General features: G+C 44.6%; 1 protein-coding gene across 2 annotated transcripts in view; it reads left to right on the forward strand.

Annotated features, from left to right (window-relative positions):
• Positions 1–18,410, forward strand: part of pcgf1 (polycomb group ring finger 1) — a 65,160-nt gene that overhangs the window by 15,398 nt on the left and 31,352 nt on the right. Inside the window, exon 3 of one of the 2 annotated variants that reach the window (XM_059965757.1) lies at positions 16,070–16,222. The exons of the other annotated variant lie outside the window; for it this stretch is intronic. Coding sequence (XP_059821740.1) covers positions 16,070–16,222 — 153 coding nt within the window. The remainder of the gene's footprint in view (positions 1–16,069; positions 16,223–18,410) is intronic. 2 annotated transcript variants of the gene reach the window in all.

Consider the following 18,410-nt stretch of genomic DNA (forward strand, 5'->3'; position numbering starts at 1 on the left):
ATCGGCAAATTTAGCCACAAATCCATTGATCCCATAATCGAAATCACTGACATACATCGTAAAAAGCAGCGGTCCCAACTCCATTCCCTGTGGAACTCCAGTGGCAACTGGCAGCCAGTCAGAATAGGCTCCCTTTATTCCCACTCTCTGTTTTTTGCCGATCAGCCAATGCTCCGCCCATGCTAGTAACTTGCCTGTAGTTCCACAGGCTCTATCTTGCTGAGCAGCCTCATGTTCAGCACCTTGTCAAAAGCCTACTGAAAATCCAAGTACACCACATCTACTGCATCTCCTTCATCTACCCTGCTTATAATTCCCTCAAAGAATTCCAGTAGGTTTGTCAGGCAGGATTTTCCTTTCAAGAAACTATGCTGACTTTGGTCTATCTTGTCTTGTGCCTCCAGGTATTCTATAATCAATTCCAACAACTTCCCAACCACTGATGTCAGGCTAACAGGTATATAGTTTCATTTCTGCTGCCTCCCACCATTCCTAAATAGCAGAGTATCACTTGCAATTTTCCAGTCATCCGGTACAATGCCAGAATCTATCGATTCCTGAAAGATCATTGTTAATGCGTCCACAATCTCTCCAGCTACTTCCTACAGAACCCGAGGGTACATTCCATCACGTCCAGATTTATCCACCCTCAGACCATTAACCTTACTGTGCACCTTCTCAGTCGTAATTTTCACTGCACGTACTTTACTTCCCTGACACTCTTGAACGTCTGGTATACTGCAGACGTCTTCCACTGTGAATACTGATGCAAAATATACATTCAATTCCTTTGCCATCTCTGTGTCTCAGTACCATATCTCCAGCAGCATTTTCTATTGGTCCTATATCTACCCTCAGCTCTCTTTTGCTCTTACATACTGAAAAAAAGCTTTTTAAGCTCAGACACTATGTAACACATTGTAAGGATTCACTGCTAATGTAATGGTTTCTCTGTAATGTTCACTGCTGAGATAATGGTTTCTTTGTAGCAGCAATGTTTGGGTTATGGCTGCAGATAACAGGACTATGGTATACATGTTAGCCAATCAGAGATTGGTGCTCTGTCTTGTGAATCTGGAAGGAGATTTTTCGAGGTCTGTAGTCGAGGAGAGATGAAGAGGGAAGACACGTGAGGAGAGAGCTGATAGACCACCGGACGGAGTGGAACAGGATTTGAGGGTTCGAAGGTTGGCGATGCTTGGAGGAGATCGATGGTGGCAGAATGGCAAATGAGTGAGCTCCAAAATGCACTTCTGACTTTTCCTTGAAATGGGCCCTTTTTAAATTTTCATTACTAACCCTATATTCAGATTAAGATTCATAAAGTTCAATCATGTAATTGCATATGGTGTACTGTCTGATATTTTGCCTTGTGGGTTTGTAACTGGGCGGTACGTTACACAGCATCCACACAGACTTGATTTCTCAGTTTGGCAGGGTCAGAGTCTGTTTTCCCCTAGACAAACCCGAGATGGCCAAGCCTGAGGGTTACAATTGTGGGGTCTGTGTTCAGGATTGATTCCGTTGGATGCTGTGTGATTGCCCTGTTTTAAATCTGTGCTGATATGGAGCGGCGGTGTGCCTCTGTGGGGTTGCCAGTAATTAATGCATGTGTGTTGAGTGGAGTGAATATTCGTACCCCGGACGAATTGTTAATTCAATTTTTGAGTGTGGTTAAAGTTGTTGGCAAAGTTGAAACTGTAGCGCGAAGGTTTGATAAAATGGCGGCTCAGACCTTGTTTTAGTTCAGACTAGTGCTGACATAACAACAGTGGGACTGCCCGCGTTTATCGGTGCCCCAGGTGAGGTGGGGCCGTGGCCTGTCCTTATTGTCAGTGAGGAGGAGAAGAGAGCTGAGCAGGCTGAGTAACAAGCTGAGTTGCCCGTAGTTGGGGGCGGAGATTTCAGAGACAGAGTTCTATCATTTCTGAGGAGTGAGGGGAAAGAGTGGTCTGATTTGGAAAGTTTAATTAGTTCCCATCCCCCAGTGAAGAGTGAGAGTTCTGTGTTGGCATCAGCCCTTACCTCCCTGGTGAGTAAGTGGCCCAGTGTACAGGCAGACGGTTCCTGCCAGAAGCTAAGAATATTCTCTGGGATAACGCCCACCCCCGAGGGGGAAGAGGAGTATGAGATATGGGTGAAGCAGACTTCTCAGTTGTTAGGTGAGTGGCAGTGCTTTGATGGCATAAAGTGACAGAGATTGGTTGGAAGTTTGAAGGAGTTGGCAGCTGATGTAGTGAGGGCTGTGAAAACTAGCCAACCCTCTGATACCCTTGACAAGTATCAAGAGGCATTGGAGAATGCATTTGGTACGACAGGGTACCCATTGGAGCTCTTGGCAGGGTTTCAGAACGTGTGTCAGGATAACAGGAGAAGCTTTCCGCTTATAGTTTTCGGCTAGAAAGGCAGCTAAATTGTTTGTGGCACTGGGGGAGTCATTCAGGCGGCTCAGGTGGATAAGTTAAGGATGGACCAGATAGCCGAGGGTGACCAGTCCCAGGACATGATTGCTTGGGGTCTCCGGCAGTCCCATAAAACACGCCGCCCTCCCTCATTTGTTGAGCTGATCCGAGAGGTGGCGGGAGGAGGAGAACGCGTCGGAGGTGCGAGAGGACTCCGTCAGCAGGGTACACTCCTCGGTAGTAGCCCCTTGTGGTGAAGTGACCGCGGCCAGCCCAACATGGGGAGTGGTAAAGGAGGTGGTGGCAGAGTTGAGAACGAAGATGTCCCGGGTGTTAACAGTGGGCATGGACCCTTCTTATGATAGGACTGGTAGAGATGTGGGTACCCAAGGGGACGGACTACGCAGAGGGTAGCCAGGGTTCCACAAGAAGAGGAGTGGCCAGTAGCGTCTCCTATAACTGTGGGGAATAGAGACATTTCTGGCGGGAATGTGAGTGGCAGGAAGCCCCTTGGAGAGTGAGCTCCCAGGTACCTCAGCAGGGAGAGGTGTCAGGAAACTTAGAGAGACCCAGTAAGGAAAAAGCCTGGTGTCTCTGGGGGAACACGTTCCCAGCAATGTACCAAGGAACTCCCAAAAGCAAAAGACTGTATTCCTGAAGGCTTAGTGGGACCATGCTCCAGTGTGTCGCTGTGGATAGAGGGTATTTATGCTAAAGCCATACTCGACACCGGGTCACAGGTCACATTACTGTACCGTTCATTTTACAACCGGTATCTGAAGCATTTACCATTGACACCATTCAGTGCACTAGAGATCTGGGGTCTCAGTGCTGGTGATTATCCGTACGACGGTTATTTGTCAGTGAAACTGGAGTTCTCGGAGGCTGATGTCAGAGTGTCTAAGGTCTTACTGGTTTGTCCGGACCTCGCCGAGAAGGGCAGCGTTTCAATTCTGGTGGGGACCAATACCCTTCTTGTGAGGAGGCTCATGGGGGCCTGCAAGGAGAAGGCTGGTGAGAGCTTTCTAGGGATATTGTCCATGCACCTGGTGTGTCAGGCTGCTTTTGAGGAAGTGCATGGCAGCATTGGGCTGGATACTGAATTTAAACGAGGGACTGTGTGGTTCGCCCAGTTGAAGCCAATGGTGGTACAGCAGGGGAATTATCAAGAGTAATGGGGACCCCCAAGTTTCCTGGATTGCCTGAGGACACTCCGGAAAACCACGAGGGGGAGTTGGGGTTTCCTGCTGGGGTACTGGTGAGGCCCAAACTGCAGAAACCCTCAGTTGTACAGGCAAGCCAAATGGCTGTGATTATCAGGAACGCTATGAAGAGAGAGATCTCCTTCAAGTGGGAAATGGCCCTGGCGTACCTGTTCCAGGTGACAGTAATGTCTAGTGTCCCTGTGAGACAAGCCGGGGAGAAACTATTGGAAGAAGGAGGGATGTTGACAGCTGAGTCGTTCAACTTTGGGGACTCCCTGGTGCCACCAGGTTAGAAAAGGAGGCAGGTAGAGAAGATGTTGAAGCTGGAAGTTGTCTTTTCCATTGGCAAGTTTGATGTGGGTTGTTCCAGGAGCACTCGTCACGTTATCTGGGTGACCGAGGACACCCCGTTCAGAGAGAAGTTGCGACAACTGGAAGACATGTGGCAGCATTTGTGAAAGTTGAAGGAAGCTGGGATCATCACTGAGTTCTGAAGCACCTATGTGTCCCCAATAGTAGTGGCCCAGGAGAAGAACGGGAAGGTACGCATATGTGTGGACTATAGGACTCTGAACAGGCGTTCAGACCCTGACCAGTATACGGTCCTGAAGGTCGAAGACATGCTGGCCTGTCTGAGTGATGCAAAGTGGTTTAGTGTGCTGGATTTGAGGGGTGGATATTACCAGATCCCCATGAGTGTCCCTGGGATTCTTCCAGTTCGAAAGGATGCCCCAGGGCATATCGGGAGCCCCTGCAACCTTCCAGCGGGTCATGGAGAAGACGGCGGAGGATATGAACCAGCTTGAAGTGTTGGTGTATTTGGATGACTTCACAGAGTTTGGATTCACTTTGAAGGAACATTAAGTGAGGCTACTGAAGGTGCTTGGCCACCTGAAAGCTGGAGGGTTAAGACTTTTCCTGGACAAGTGCCGGTTCTGCCAAACGTCTGTTAGCTATGTCAGACACATAATCTCACGGAATGGAGTAGCTACAGACCCAGCTAATACTGAGGCGATGACCACCTGACCAAGACCCTCGGGTTTAGTGGTTACTATTGGAGATTTGTGAAGGGCTACGCCAAAGTGAGTCACCCATTAAATCAGCTTATGTGTGGTTACCCTCCCTTGGGGAAGAAAGGGAGGGGGATAAAAGGACAGGAGGGTGGAGAGTATCTTAACCCATTGGAGCCCTTTGGACAGAGGTGAGATGTAAAATGAGAGGAGGCCTTACAGTCACTGAAGGAGTTGCTGACCCATGCACCAGTGCTGGCTTTTGCAGACTCCTGATTGCTGTATGTATTGCACACAGATGCCAGCCGAGAGGGTTTAGGGGGGCATCCTGAATCAGGATCAGGGCACCGGATTGAGGCCCGTGGCGTTTGTCAGCCGGAGTCTGTTGCCCTACGAGAGAAATTATCCCACGTACAAGTTGGAATTCCGGGCGTTGAAATGGGTGGTGGTGGATAAGCTGGGTAACTGTCTCTACGGGGCCAAGTTTGAGGTGAGGATGGACAACAGCCCCCTAACTTATATCCTGTCCTCAGTGAAACTGGATGCCACAGGCCATCAGAGGTTGACAGCGTTGTCTACCTATGATTTCAGCCTGAAGTACCGGCTGGGGAGCCGGAACATTGATGCGGATGCTTTGTCCCAACGGGTGCACGAGGGACTGGACAGGGACGAGGTGTGAGAGAGCGTTCCTGCCCCTGGGGTGAAGGCCATGTGTTAGTTTGCCATCACCATGAAGGCAGAAGAAAAGGAGAGGCAGGATCGAGCGGTAGATCAATTGGGGGCTTCTGATGACACCATTCCCCAAGTTTACTGTAACCTGACTGCTCTGAAGACAAATCAACTGCCAGAATTGAGTTCTGGGGAAGTGGTAGCTGCTCAGTGAGATAATCCAGGCATTGGCACTGCTTGGTTGGCGGTTGAAAAGGGAGATATGGCTCAGGTGGAGAAGATGAAACAGGCTTTGGTGCCTCCATTACTGAGAGAATGGCCTCAGTTGAGTTGAAGAATCAGATCTTCTACTGGTTCAGTCACCCCTGTACTGACCTTGGCGTTTCCAGCTGGTTTTGCCCGAGAAGTATCAGAGGATTATGTCGAAGTCACTTCATGATGACTCTGGACATTTGGGAGATTGCTTAGAGACCAGTTTTACTGGCCCCAAATGAAGTCAGAGGTTGAAGAATACTGCAAGTCATGCATTTGTTGCATACGACAGAAGACACTGCCTACGTGTGCAGCTCCCTTGTCCCATTTGCAGAGTGCAGAGCCCCTGGACCTGGTGTGTATGGATTTCCTGTCAAGAGAACCCGATGCCAGCAGCACAGCGAATGTCTTAGTCATCACGGACCACTACAACAGATATGCTCAGGCTCTTCCTACCAAGGACCAGAGGGCTTCTACTGTGGCAAAAGTGTTATGGGAGAAGTATTTCGTTTATTATGGCATTCCCAGGCGGATACATAGTGACCAGGGATGGGATTTTGAGAGCAGACTCATCCACATGTTACTGGGCATGCTTGGAGTTGAGAAATTGAGGACCACGCCCTATCACCTGCAGGGTGATCCCCAGCCTGAGAGGTTTAACCAGACCTTGCTAGACATGCTCGGGACCCTGGAGATAAGCAAGAAGAGCAGGTGAAGTCAACATATTGGGCATCTGGTTCAGTGTTACAACTGTGCACAAAATGAAGCTGCTGGGTACTGGCCATATTATCTGATGTTCGGGTAAGAGGTGAGGTTGGCCATTGACCTTTGTTTTGGGACTGATGAGGGTGACTTACCATTGAAGACTTATCTGAAGTATGTGATATGAGGAGACAACTGAAAAGAGCTTATGAATTGACTGGGCTCGTGCCGGCCAAGCAGAATCGAGGAAATAAGAGGAGGTATGATCAAAAAGTGAGATTCTCCCAACTCCTGCTGGGAGACTGAGTCCTCATTTGAGGCTACCTGGAAAGTACAAGTTGGCTGACCGCTGGGTGGCCACACCCTATGTGGTAGAGAGTCCGATGCCAAACCTACCAGTTTTCTGGGTGAAACCGGAGGATGGTGATGGGCCTGTCAAGATTCTCCATCAGAACCACCTGGAGCCCCTGGGTCAAGAGGTGCAGGTAGACCCAGAGCCCGATTTGGAGCCTACACCTAGTAAGAGGACTCAGCAAAAACGCGGGGTGACTGCAGGGCCCACAGCAGGAGAAGCTGGACCGGGCCCCGCCCATGAGAAAGATACTGATTCGGAGGATGATGATCCGGATGTGTGGTACATGCTGCCATTCACTAACTCCCCATTGATTGAGGAAGAGACTCCTGGCCCTTCTCCCACAGAGTCAGGTGAAGTGGGTGGGGGCTTTCTGTGGGCAGTCTGGGTTACAGCAGGACCCTGAAGGAGTTGGGCCTTCTTGTATACAGTAGTGTTTGAGCCTGAAGTGTTTGGTGAGGAGGTACGGCCACCAGATAGGTTGGCTTATGTAACACCCGGGGAACAGGGCATTATCTCTACCATTTTGGGGAGCTATGTCACTACCTTTTGCACCTGGATTGGGCTTTGTGTTTTGCAGTAAGGGTTGGCGAACTATCTCAATGTCATGAGGACATGACTAAATTTGGTGGGGGGGGGAGAGTGTAACGCGCTGTAAGGATTCACTGCTAATATAAAGGCCTCTCTGTAATGTTCACTGCTGAGGTAACTGTTTCTCTGTAGCAGCAATGTTTGGGTTATGGCTGAAGATAACAGGACTGTGGTATACATGTTAGCCAATCAGAGATTGTTGCTCTGTCTTGTGAATCTGGAAGGAGATTTTTCGCAATCTTTGTTGAGAGTTGAAGAGGGAAGACACGTGTGGAGAAAGCTGGTAGACCACCGCCAGAGTGGACTGGGATCTGAGGGCCCAAAGGTCGGCGATGCTCAATGGTGGAAGAATGGCAAATGAGTGAGTTCCAACGTGCACTTCTGACTTTTCCTTGAAATGGGCCCTTTTAATTTTCATTACTAACCCTATATTCAGATTAAGATTCATAAAGTTCAATCATGTCATGTAATTGCATATGGTGTACTGTCTGATATTTTGCATTGTGTGTTTGTAACTGGGTGGTACAGCATCCACAAAAACATGATTTCTCAGTTTGGTGGGGCCAGAGGCCATTTTTCCCTGGACCAACCCAAGCTGGCCGAGCCTGAAGGTTACAGCTAAATCAAGAAAATAGCTGGGGTTCCCTTTGTTTTATTTGGGACACTATGGGGCAGGAGACTGTTGTCAAACACTCTCTAGTTTCTGTCATGTGCACTTGCATGGCTAAACCATGCTTAAAGTGATCAATTTTTAAATAGCGTCAGTTGTGTGAGTATTTTTAAAAAGCAGTGATTTTTGTCACTGATAGTTGGCAAGAAACGGGCAGTAAGACAGTTCGGAACTGTTTTGCTCACCACGGTTTCTGGCATCCAGGCCTGGAGACGTCAGAAACAGCCAGGAGTGAAAATGAAATGATTTCACTATTTCACCAAGTTAGGAGTTATGAAGCTATCGACATTTGTCTTAAATGTGATAATGAAAATGAAGATTTGTAGGATGCAGTCGTCTAAGGCTTCTAAAGCAATGAAAGACAGTGCATTATCTGCACTAACAGTCTGTGCTAATTTTGGTCATTTAGTCAATCAAAAGAAAATGGCAGATGAATTGCTCCGTCATTAATTATTAGAAACTAATACACAGTTTTATAGTATTGTAAACTACTATTTGTTAAAATTGTAGTTCTCTTGTTTATACCTTTTAATTATTTCCATGAAACTTCGGTTAATTGGGGCATCCGCTTACTTGGGCCAAAATGTACTGGTCCCAATGTGTCTCAGTTAATTGGAATCCACTGTATGTTCTTAGTTCAAAATAGCTTTCTCGGAATTGTGTTAAATCAATGTTAAATTTCTATTCCAGTAGATTAGCAAGAAGCCTTCACAGTCTACAAGCAGAGGATCTATCAGCAAGACTCAGTAAGAAATGTGCGTGAATATACAGACTCTTTCCAGCTCTATGGTTTCATGGGTTAGAAATGATCTTTTTCACTGCTCATATGGATGATGGCCGCAATAGGAATAATGAACGCTACCTTGTAATTTCTTTTTTGGCATTATTTACTTTCGTAATTTACAATAATTTTGCCTTTGCCTGATACTGCTGTCATAAAACATCAAATATCACATCATAACCATGAGATTCAACAGATGCTGGAGATCCAGACCAACACATAAAATGCTGGAGAAACTCAACAGGTAGGGGGCTTCTATGGATAGGAATAAGCAGTCAATGTTTTGGGCTGAAACTCTTCATTGGGACTCATCATCTAAGTCAATGGTCATAAATCTGATTCTGGACCATTGAGAATTGTTACTCTTCATCCATCCTTCAGGAATCTGAGTTGTAAGTTCATGATGCTTATTTTCTTTCATTGACCATCTCTATTCTATTAAGAAATGTTTTGATAGGTTCATGAATGTGAGGGAACTAGAAGTATATGGGCATTGTGTAGGAAGAAGAGATTAGCTAGGTTGGCCATTTGATTAATTTAATTGGTCTGAAACAGTTTCTGTGGGCCGAAAGGCTTGTTCCTGTGCTGTACAGTCCAATATTAATTTTCCTCACTGAGCTCAAAACTTTCACACAGACCTTTTGAGAAACATTCCAGTGAATCAATTAATATCTGCACCATATGTGAACTTAACCTCCTGCAATAAATACAGTTGATATTATTGTGCCTTGGCAGTAACCGAATACATTGTAAATCTTAAAGTAATTGGGATTTTTATTGGTGCACTTAAATCTCCACACTCTTTCTCTGAGATGAGTGTTGCAGATTTTGAGAAAGCGATTGTGAAATTTAATCAGTGCCTCTTCTGAAGACTGTAAAGATTCCCATGGAGTAAATGTTGCCTAATGCCCAGAAGTGCACAGGGGAGCAACAGAGAAGAGATCATTATACATTATGACACTTGATGGGACATGAGTTGCATCAGTGCACCCTGAGTGGGGAGGGGATGGGGTGGGTGGGGTTGGACAAAAGTGGTTGAGACTCATGCAAACTATTTTACAGATTGAACTTTGTGCAAATTAAGCTCAGGGAAATCTTCAGTTCAACTGTATCCATCAGTATCTCAGTAACAATTGTTAGTGTCTTTGTATCACCATGTTCCCTACTTGTCATCCAGGTGCATCCCAGGTACATGTGGAGAGGACCTACAAGTATCTGAGGGTGCACCTGGATGAAGACTTCAGTGGAGCAACAACACAGAGGCTGTATACAAGAAGGGCCAGAGTGGCCTCAACTATCTGAGGAGACTGAGGCCCTTTGGAGTATGCAGGCCTCTCCTTCACATGTTCTACCAGTCAGTTGTTGCCAGTGCAGTCTTCTATGGGTGGTGTGCTGGGGCAATGGCATCAACATGGGTGATTAGAAAGATGGCTCTGTTATAGGAGTCAAACTGGACATACTAGAGGCTGTGGTAGAACAAAGGGCCCTACGGAAAATCCTGACAATTCTGGGCAGTGTTTCTCACCCTCTGAATGTCACCTTGGCTAAACAGAGGAGTAATTTTAGTAATAGACTAAGACAACTGTGCTGCTTCAAAGAGCGTTATCTGAGGTCATTGTTACCCTTGGCTATTAGACTCTATAATGAGTCAACCTATAATCAGGGAAGCAATGACTCCTTCCTGTTAGACTGTGAAACTTGTTATTCTTTCTACTTCTAATATTTTTATCTCTACACATGTAATGTTTGTGGCACTGTAATTTCCTTTGGGATCAATAGAGTATCTGTCTTACCTCTCTTTCTCTTGTGTAATGGTAGTGGAGTGATCACTGGAGTTGAGTATGATGTTCTAAGAGGTTGTGTATTGGTGGGTCTCAAGGTGGCTGTAAAGGGGGAAAATCCAACAAAACAGTGGATACAGCCCACAATGTTCCCACAATCTGTGGACTCACTTTCAAGGACTGTACATCTCATGTTCTTGATATTGATTGCTTGTTTATTTATTTAATTATTATTTCTTTCTTTTTGTATTTGCTCAGTTTTTTGTCTTTTGCACACTGGTTGAACGCCCAAGTTGTTGCAGTCTTTCATTGACCCTCTTATGGTTGTTATTCTATTGAGTTTATTGGGAATATCCACAAGAAAATGAATCAGGGTTGTACATGGTGACATTTATGTACTTTGAAATTGGAGCATGTTCTGGTGCACTGTGGGCAAGAGTAAGTGGTGGCTGTGATTAGTGGTTGGGTCATTTGGTTCTTCGGTCTCTCCTTTCACAGCTGCTTCTTGTTCTCTGTGGCACAGAGGAGGTCATTCCCACGTAGGTGCAGCTCCCTGTTGAACAGATTTCTTCCATATGTACCTATAGAGTGCAATGTCTTAAAACATGCCAAAAGGATAGCCTTACAACACCACATCATTATGTTACCCACTGCTTTGTCATGACCCCATATCTTTCCTCAGTAGCATGAAGCTTCTGTGTTCCAGCTTGTATCTAAAAGTATGGCATATTGGTTTATTATTGTCACATAAGGACCAATATTGCCCCTTGCAATCCTTTTGCTCTTATCGTATGTAGAGAATCCCTTAGGATTCTCCTTCACCTTGTCTGCCAGGGCAGCTTCATGCTTTCTTTTAGACCCCCAATTTACCTATACCTGTTATGCCCTTCCTTTTTCTTAACCAGGGCCTCAGTATGTCTTAAAAATCAAGGTTCCCTAAACTTGTTATCCTTACCTTTTTATTCTGACAGGCGCATAAAAGCTTTGTACTATCAAAATTTCACTCTTGAAGGCCTTGCACTTACCAAGTACATCTTTGCCAGAAAACAGTCTGTCCCAATCCACACTTGCCAGATCATTTCTGATGCCATCAGAATTGGCTTTTCCCCAATTTGGAATCTGAACCTGCAATATTAGAATCTCAACTTATCTTTTTGCATATTTACTTTGAAACAAATGTCATTATGATCTCAAGATGCAGAGTGCTCCCCTAGACAAGCTTCTGTCACCTGCCCTGTCTCATTCCTTAAAAGCAGATTAAATATCACACACTCTTTCGTTGGGACTTCTGCGTACTGATTAAGGAAACTTTCCTGGACCCATCTGACAAACTCAATCCCATCTAGACCTTTTACAGTATGGGAGACTCAATCAATATGTGGAAAGTTAAAATCACTTACTATAACAACCATGTGTTTCTTGCAACAGTGTGTGTTCTCTATAAATTTGTTCTTAAAAATGCCCCGGACTGTTGGTGGTCTGTACTGTACATATTCTGAGATACAGCGAAGAACTGTTTTGCATGCCATCCATGCAGATACTTTCATCACATCAGTACATTGAGGTAGTACAATGGAAAACTAACAGAAGGCAGAGTAAAGTGTTACAGTAAAAGTGTAGAGCAAGCTGACAGGTACAAGGCCTTGACAAAGAAGATGGTGTGGTCAAAAGTATTGTACCACAGGACTGTTCAACAGTGCGATAGAAGCTGACCTTGAGTTTGGTGGTACACATTTTCAAACTTAAGTAACTTCTGCCTGATGGGACGGTAATATCTACAGGTGGCATTTCCTCAAGAAGGCAATATTGATGATCAAAGATCACTATCATCAGGTACAGAAGCCTGAAGTTCCACACAACTAGATGCAAGACCTGCTACTTCTCTTCAACTATTTGGTTCTTGAACCAACTGTCAGAATGCTCTGACCAGTTTGATGTCTTTGCACTAAAATAGACTTTTTTTATTGTCCTAATTGTTCTTTCTTAGAAAAAGTGTATAATTTAACTTAATTTGTATTTTTCTTGTGAATGTTGCTTCTGTTATGCTGCTGTGAGTAAGTTTTTCATTACACCTATGAATACTTGTACATATAACAATAAACTTAACTTTGATTTTGAGAAAAATGAATGCCCAGGGTTGGAGGAGTCTTTGATTACGTTGGCTGCTTTACCGAGGCAGCAATATGTTGACAGAGGAGGCTGGTTTTTATCATGTGCTGAAATATGTCCAAAATTCTGTTTTGAATGTTTGGGTGAGACAGAGACTTCATTTTTATCCTAGTCCTGTATTTTGTAGAGGTGGACAGGATGGAGAAAAAATTTGTGCTATTTGCTTTTTCATTATCATTTACTGAGGTGTGGCCTGAGGAGTTTGCTGGGGTGATACAGAAGGTGAGATGCCTGTGGAGTCTTTTCCATGAAACTTCCTCTCATTCTACTTTCTTTCAGACCAATTAAAAAGCTCTCTATTAAAGGAGCTTATAGTGTCTGTCTCCATATTTATGGCAGAAAATGAGACATTTAACCACAGTCTATTGAAAGACCTTTTCTCGAGCCTCGTGCATAGCACTGTCTGGCTCTGATTAACTGCAGCCTTTGCCATTGTTTAATAGCAGTGCAAACACTTGAGTCGAGTATGATGTTCTCTGAAGGAGTGGATTCCCTTAATGCAGACTGCCTGTGTGTAACTTTATTTACTGGAGAGGAAGCTGATGCATGGGCATCCACCATATGGTTTTGACAGGCCAGAGTGGCCATGGCATCCAAAACAACCCTTCACTACAGTTGTAATGCGTTGTCATCCTCTATTGTATGCTTTATTGTAGTGTCAAATAGCATAAACAGTCCCTTCAGCCCATCATGTTCATGGTGACCATCAAGTACCCACCTGCACTAATCCCATTTACCATGGATCTCTGGACCACTGTGTCTTGATGATTCATCTAGATGCTTTTTAAATCTTCAGATAGGCACAGTCAACATTTGGGCAACATAGTGGCATTATGGTTTACAGCGCTTCGACAAAATGTTAAGGTCCTGGTTGGATTGCTCTTTGTCTAGAACCTCTCCTTGACCTTATCACCAGGGGGTGACCCTACCAGTAGGTAAATTCTAGGAGGAATTACTCTCGGGATCTCAGGAACACACAAGCCTCTCCACCACAACACAATGATGATCCTTGGAGAAGATTGTTTAGTAACTTCATAGGAAACTAGGAAAGAAAAAGGCTTGGGACCATCACTCTGCTGTGCTACTGGTTGTAGGCAACCATGATGGGAATGGAGCATTTACACTAAAATGGGCTACCACAGTAACGTAGCAATTAGTGTGGCACTGTTACAGCATCAGAGTTCAATTCCATCACTGTCTGTAGGGAGTCTTTATGTTCTTCCTGTGGAATGTATGGATTTTTCCCAAGTGTTCCAGTTTCCTTCCATAGTCCAAAGACGTACCAGTTTGCTTAATTGTAAATTGTCCCATGATTAGGTTAGGGTTAATCAAGGTTGTCTTTCTTCTTGAGGGCAGGAGAGAACAGTCTGACGAAACAAAGGGTGAATGCTTCATGCCAAAGGCCAGGGTACATACAGGGGCTTAAAGTTCCTGATACATCTGTAGTTTCTTGTGGTCTTGTGGTATTGGGAGGAGCAATTGCTGTACCAAGTCATGATGCACCTGGATAGGATGCTTTATTGTAGTGTCAAATAGCATAAACAGTCCCTTCAGCCCATCATGTTCATGGTGACCATCAAGTACCCACCTGCACTAATCCCATTTACCATGGATCTCTGGACCACTGTGTCTTGATGATTCATCTAGATGCTTTTTAAATCTTCAGATAGGCACAGTCAACATTTGGGCAACATAGTGGCATTATGGTTTACAGCGCTTCGACAAAATGTTAAAAAATTCTTGCTCCCAACAGTGCTGCTTAACCTGCTAAGTTTGCAATCAGATTTCTGAATGGCCAATGGATCATATACATTACCTGACTTTTTTATTTTTCGTTCTCTTTTTGCATTTCTTATTTAACTAAATATATTTTATAATATTTATATATTATATATTTTATAATTGTAATTTATAGTTTTATTATTGTGTATTGCATATGCCAGTGATATTATATTCTGAATCATCCAGAGCAGATCATTAAATCTGACGTAAACCTTGCTTGCAAATCTCAATCATGCCACAAGGTGGTGCTGTTTCTCCAGAAATCATTCTGTGAATCAGAATCAGGTTTAATACACTGAACACTGGTGCGTGTTGTGAAATTTGTTGCTTTGTGGCAGCAGTGCATTGCAATATATAATAAAAATATAAGTTATGATAAGATATATATAAAATATAAAATAAATATGTTGTACAAAAAGGAGGGTGGAAAGCTAAAACAGTGCTCGTGGGTTCATTGTCCGTTCGAAAATCTGATGGCAAGGGGTTGAAGGATGTCGTCGATGGAGGATGCTAGTGCCCATGATGGAGCTGGCTGAGTTTATAACATTCTTCAGCTTTTTTTGATCCTGTGCACTGGTGTCTCCATACCAGATGGTGATGCAACCAGTCAGAATGCTCTGTATGGTACATCTGTAGAAATTTGTGTTGTCAAGTAATTGTCATGCTAGCGTAGGGAAATGGGCCTACTCAAATGCATTGATCAGTTCACTCTGCAATCTGGAGTTATATGGCTTGGAACTAGGCCCTTCAGTTACCCTTATCCACTGCCAGCCTTAAAGTGCCTCTCAATTCTACTCCCATTGCCCATCTCTTGGTTCCTAGCCTTCTATACCAGCGTAATTAAAATGCTCATCTGTTACTGGTTGAATGTTATAGAGTTTTGCATGCACCATCTTCTCAGTCCTAGTCTGCTCTATCCCTATAATCCAGTCTCTCAAATCCAGGCAGCATTACCATATATTTTTCTTTCTCTTCCTAGTTTAACGGTACATTTCCTGTAACATGGCAACCACAACTGAACACAGTATTCCAAGTGTAGCCTCATTAACGTCTTGTACAACTGCAGCATAACATCCCAGTCTCTGCAGTCATTGTCTGATGAAAGCTGGAAATACAAAGTGAAGACAAGAGTATGAGGAACACTCAACAAATCAGGCAGCATCTGAGGAAAGAGAAACTGGATTAATGTTTGATGTCAGAGATTGCTTTCAAAGAGGAATCAATGACCATGGGGAACAGGTTAAAGATGAGAAGGAGATTTTAATAGGAGACTAAGGGACAATGTTGTTACCCAGAGGGTGGTCAGTATATGGAATGAGCTACCAGAGGATGTAGTTGAGGCAAAGTTAACGGTAAATATATTATCAAAGTGTGTGTAAATGTCACCATATACTACCCTGAGATTCATTTTATTTACTGTTATTCACAGTAGAACCAAGAAACACAGTAGAACCAGAACAACCAGGTACATTAGCAGCTTTTAAATGGTACATGGTAGGAAGGATTTAGAAAGATATAAGCCAAACTCAGGTAAATGGGACTAACTCTTGGTCAGCATGGACCCATTGGGCTGAAGGGACTGTTTTGATGTTACCTCCAAGAGCTGGTGTGGCCTCAATCCGATTGCCAGCTTCAGTGCTGAGTCCTTTGAGAAGTTTACTTTCTGAGTCCTGCACAACTCAAAATGCCCCTTTCCTTTCCAGTTTGCAAGAGTTGCATTGTGAAGTACCTGCAGACCAGCAAATACTGCCCAATGTGCAACATCAAAATCCACGAGACCCAGCCCCTCCTCAACCTGAAGCTCGATCGAGTGATGCAGGATATCGTCTACAAACTAGTCCCAGGTTTGCAGGAGAGTAAGTATGTTCGCCGCACATTAACTCGTCATTTGGATGAGCTGATACTCTATGTGCACGTGCATCAGGGGAAGAACAGCGAAGATTCACCAGACCAGACAGAGTTAGTCTTAATGAGGAGAGAATTGGCAATCCGGACCTGTGTAACCATAAAGCAGAGAACTGGAGGTGCTGGGAATCTGAAATAAAATCTATTTAATAGTTTATTGTGATCCAGCACAGAATAATCCCTTCTAGCTATTCAAGCTGCACTGTCCTGCAGACCCCTCATTTTATCCTAACATAATCACAAGACAATTTACAATGATAATTAACTTACTTACTGGTACATTTTTGGAGTGTGGGAGTACCTAGGAAAAAAAACACCTGGACATTAGAACGTACAAATTCTTTACAGGCAGCGACAGGAATTGAACCTGGGTCGCCTGGAATGTAAGCTGTTGTACCATTCTGCACTGTTTGACGTTGTCAGATTAGGCAGTGTCTGTGTAGGAGAAAACCTAGAACATAGAAAAGTCCTGAAGGAACAAACTCTACAGCCCACGATGTTGTGCCAATTAAATCTCCCTCTCTATACGTGCTGCATGTCCCTCCATTTCCCACATATTTGCGTGTCTAACAGCTGCTTAACCACCACCATTGTATCTGATTCCACCACTAATCCTCACAGCCTATTCCAGCTCCCCACCACATTCTGTATAATTTCAAAGAAAAACTTGTCCGGCGACTCCCTTGTTCACTCATCCCCCCCCCATCCCTTCCCACCAATCTCCCTCCTGGCACTTATCCTTGTAAGCGGAACAAGTGCTACACCTGTCATTACACTTCCTCCCTCCCTCACCACCATTCAGGGCTCTAGGCAGTCCTTCCAGGTGAGGCGACACTTCACCTGTAAGTTGGCTGGTGTGGTATACTGCATGTGGTGCTCCCGGTGTGGCCTTTTATATATTGGTGAGACCCGACGCAGACTGGGAGACCATTTCGCTGAACACCTACACTCAGTCTGCCAGAAAAAGCAGAATCTCCCAGAGGCCACACATTTTAATTCCACGTCCCATTCCCATTCTGATATGTCTGTCCATGGCCTCCTCTACTGTCAAAATTAATCCAAACTCAGGTTGGAGGAACAACACCTTATATACCAGCTGGGTAGCCTCCAACCTGATGGCATGAACATTGACTTCTCTAACTTTCGTTAATGCCCCTCCTCCCCTTCTTACCCCATCCCTGACATATTTAGTTGTTTGTCCGTTCTCCATCTCCCTCTGGTGCTCCCCTCCCCACCTTTCTTTCTCCCGAGGCCTCCCGTCCCATGATCCTTTCCCTTCTCCAGCTCTGTATCACTTTCGCCAATCACCTTTCTAGCTCTTAGCATCATCCCACCCCCTCCGGTCTTCTCCTGTCATTTTGCATTTCCCCCTCCCCCCACTACTTTCAAATCTCTTACTATCTTTCCTTTCGGTTAGTCCTGACAAAGGGTCGCGGCCCGAAAAGTCAACTGTGCTTCTCCCTATAGATGCTGCCTGGCCTGCTGTGTTCCACCAGCATTTTGTGTGTGTTGTTTGAATTTCTAGCATCTGCAGATTTCCTTGTGTTTACTTGTCCAGCATACATGCTTTGATCTTCTGCCACTGCCCTACCTTCATTGTAAGTCCTCTAGTACTTAACACTTCCACCCTGGGAAAACTTCTGGCTGTCTACCGTACCTGTGCTTCCCATAATTATATATACTTCCATCGTGTGTCCCCTCAGTCTCTGTCACTTCAGAGAAAACAACCCAATTTTGTTCAATCTCTCCACGTAGCTCATTCAGACAGACAGACATAGTTTATTGATCCAGAGGGAAATTGGGTTTCGTTACAGCCACACCAACCAAGAATAGTGAAGAAATATAACAGTATAAAATCCTAAATAATTAAATAATAATAAGTTAATCATGCCCAGTGGAAATAAGTCCAGGACCAGCCTATTGGCTCAGGGTGTCTGACACTTCGAGGGAGGAGTTGTAAAGTTTGATGGCCACAGGTAGGAATGATTTCCTGTGACACTCAGTGTTACATCTCGGTGGAATGAGTCTCTGGCTGAATGTACTCCTGTGCCTAACCAGTACATTATGGAGTGGATGGGAGTCATTGTCCAAGATGGCATGCAACTTGGACAGCATCCTCTTTTCAGACACCACCGTCAG

Source organism: Hypanus sabinus, chromosome 3 (genome assembly GCF_030144855.1).
Source record: "Hypanus sabinus isolate sHypSab1 chromosome 3, sHypSab1.hap1, whole genome shotgun sequence".
NCBI classification, from domain to species: domain Eukaryota; kingdom Metazoa; phylum Chordata; class Chondrichthyes; order Myliobatiformes; family Dasyatidae; genus Hypanus; species Hypanus sabinus.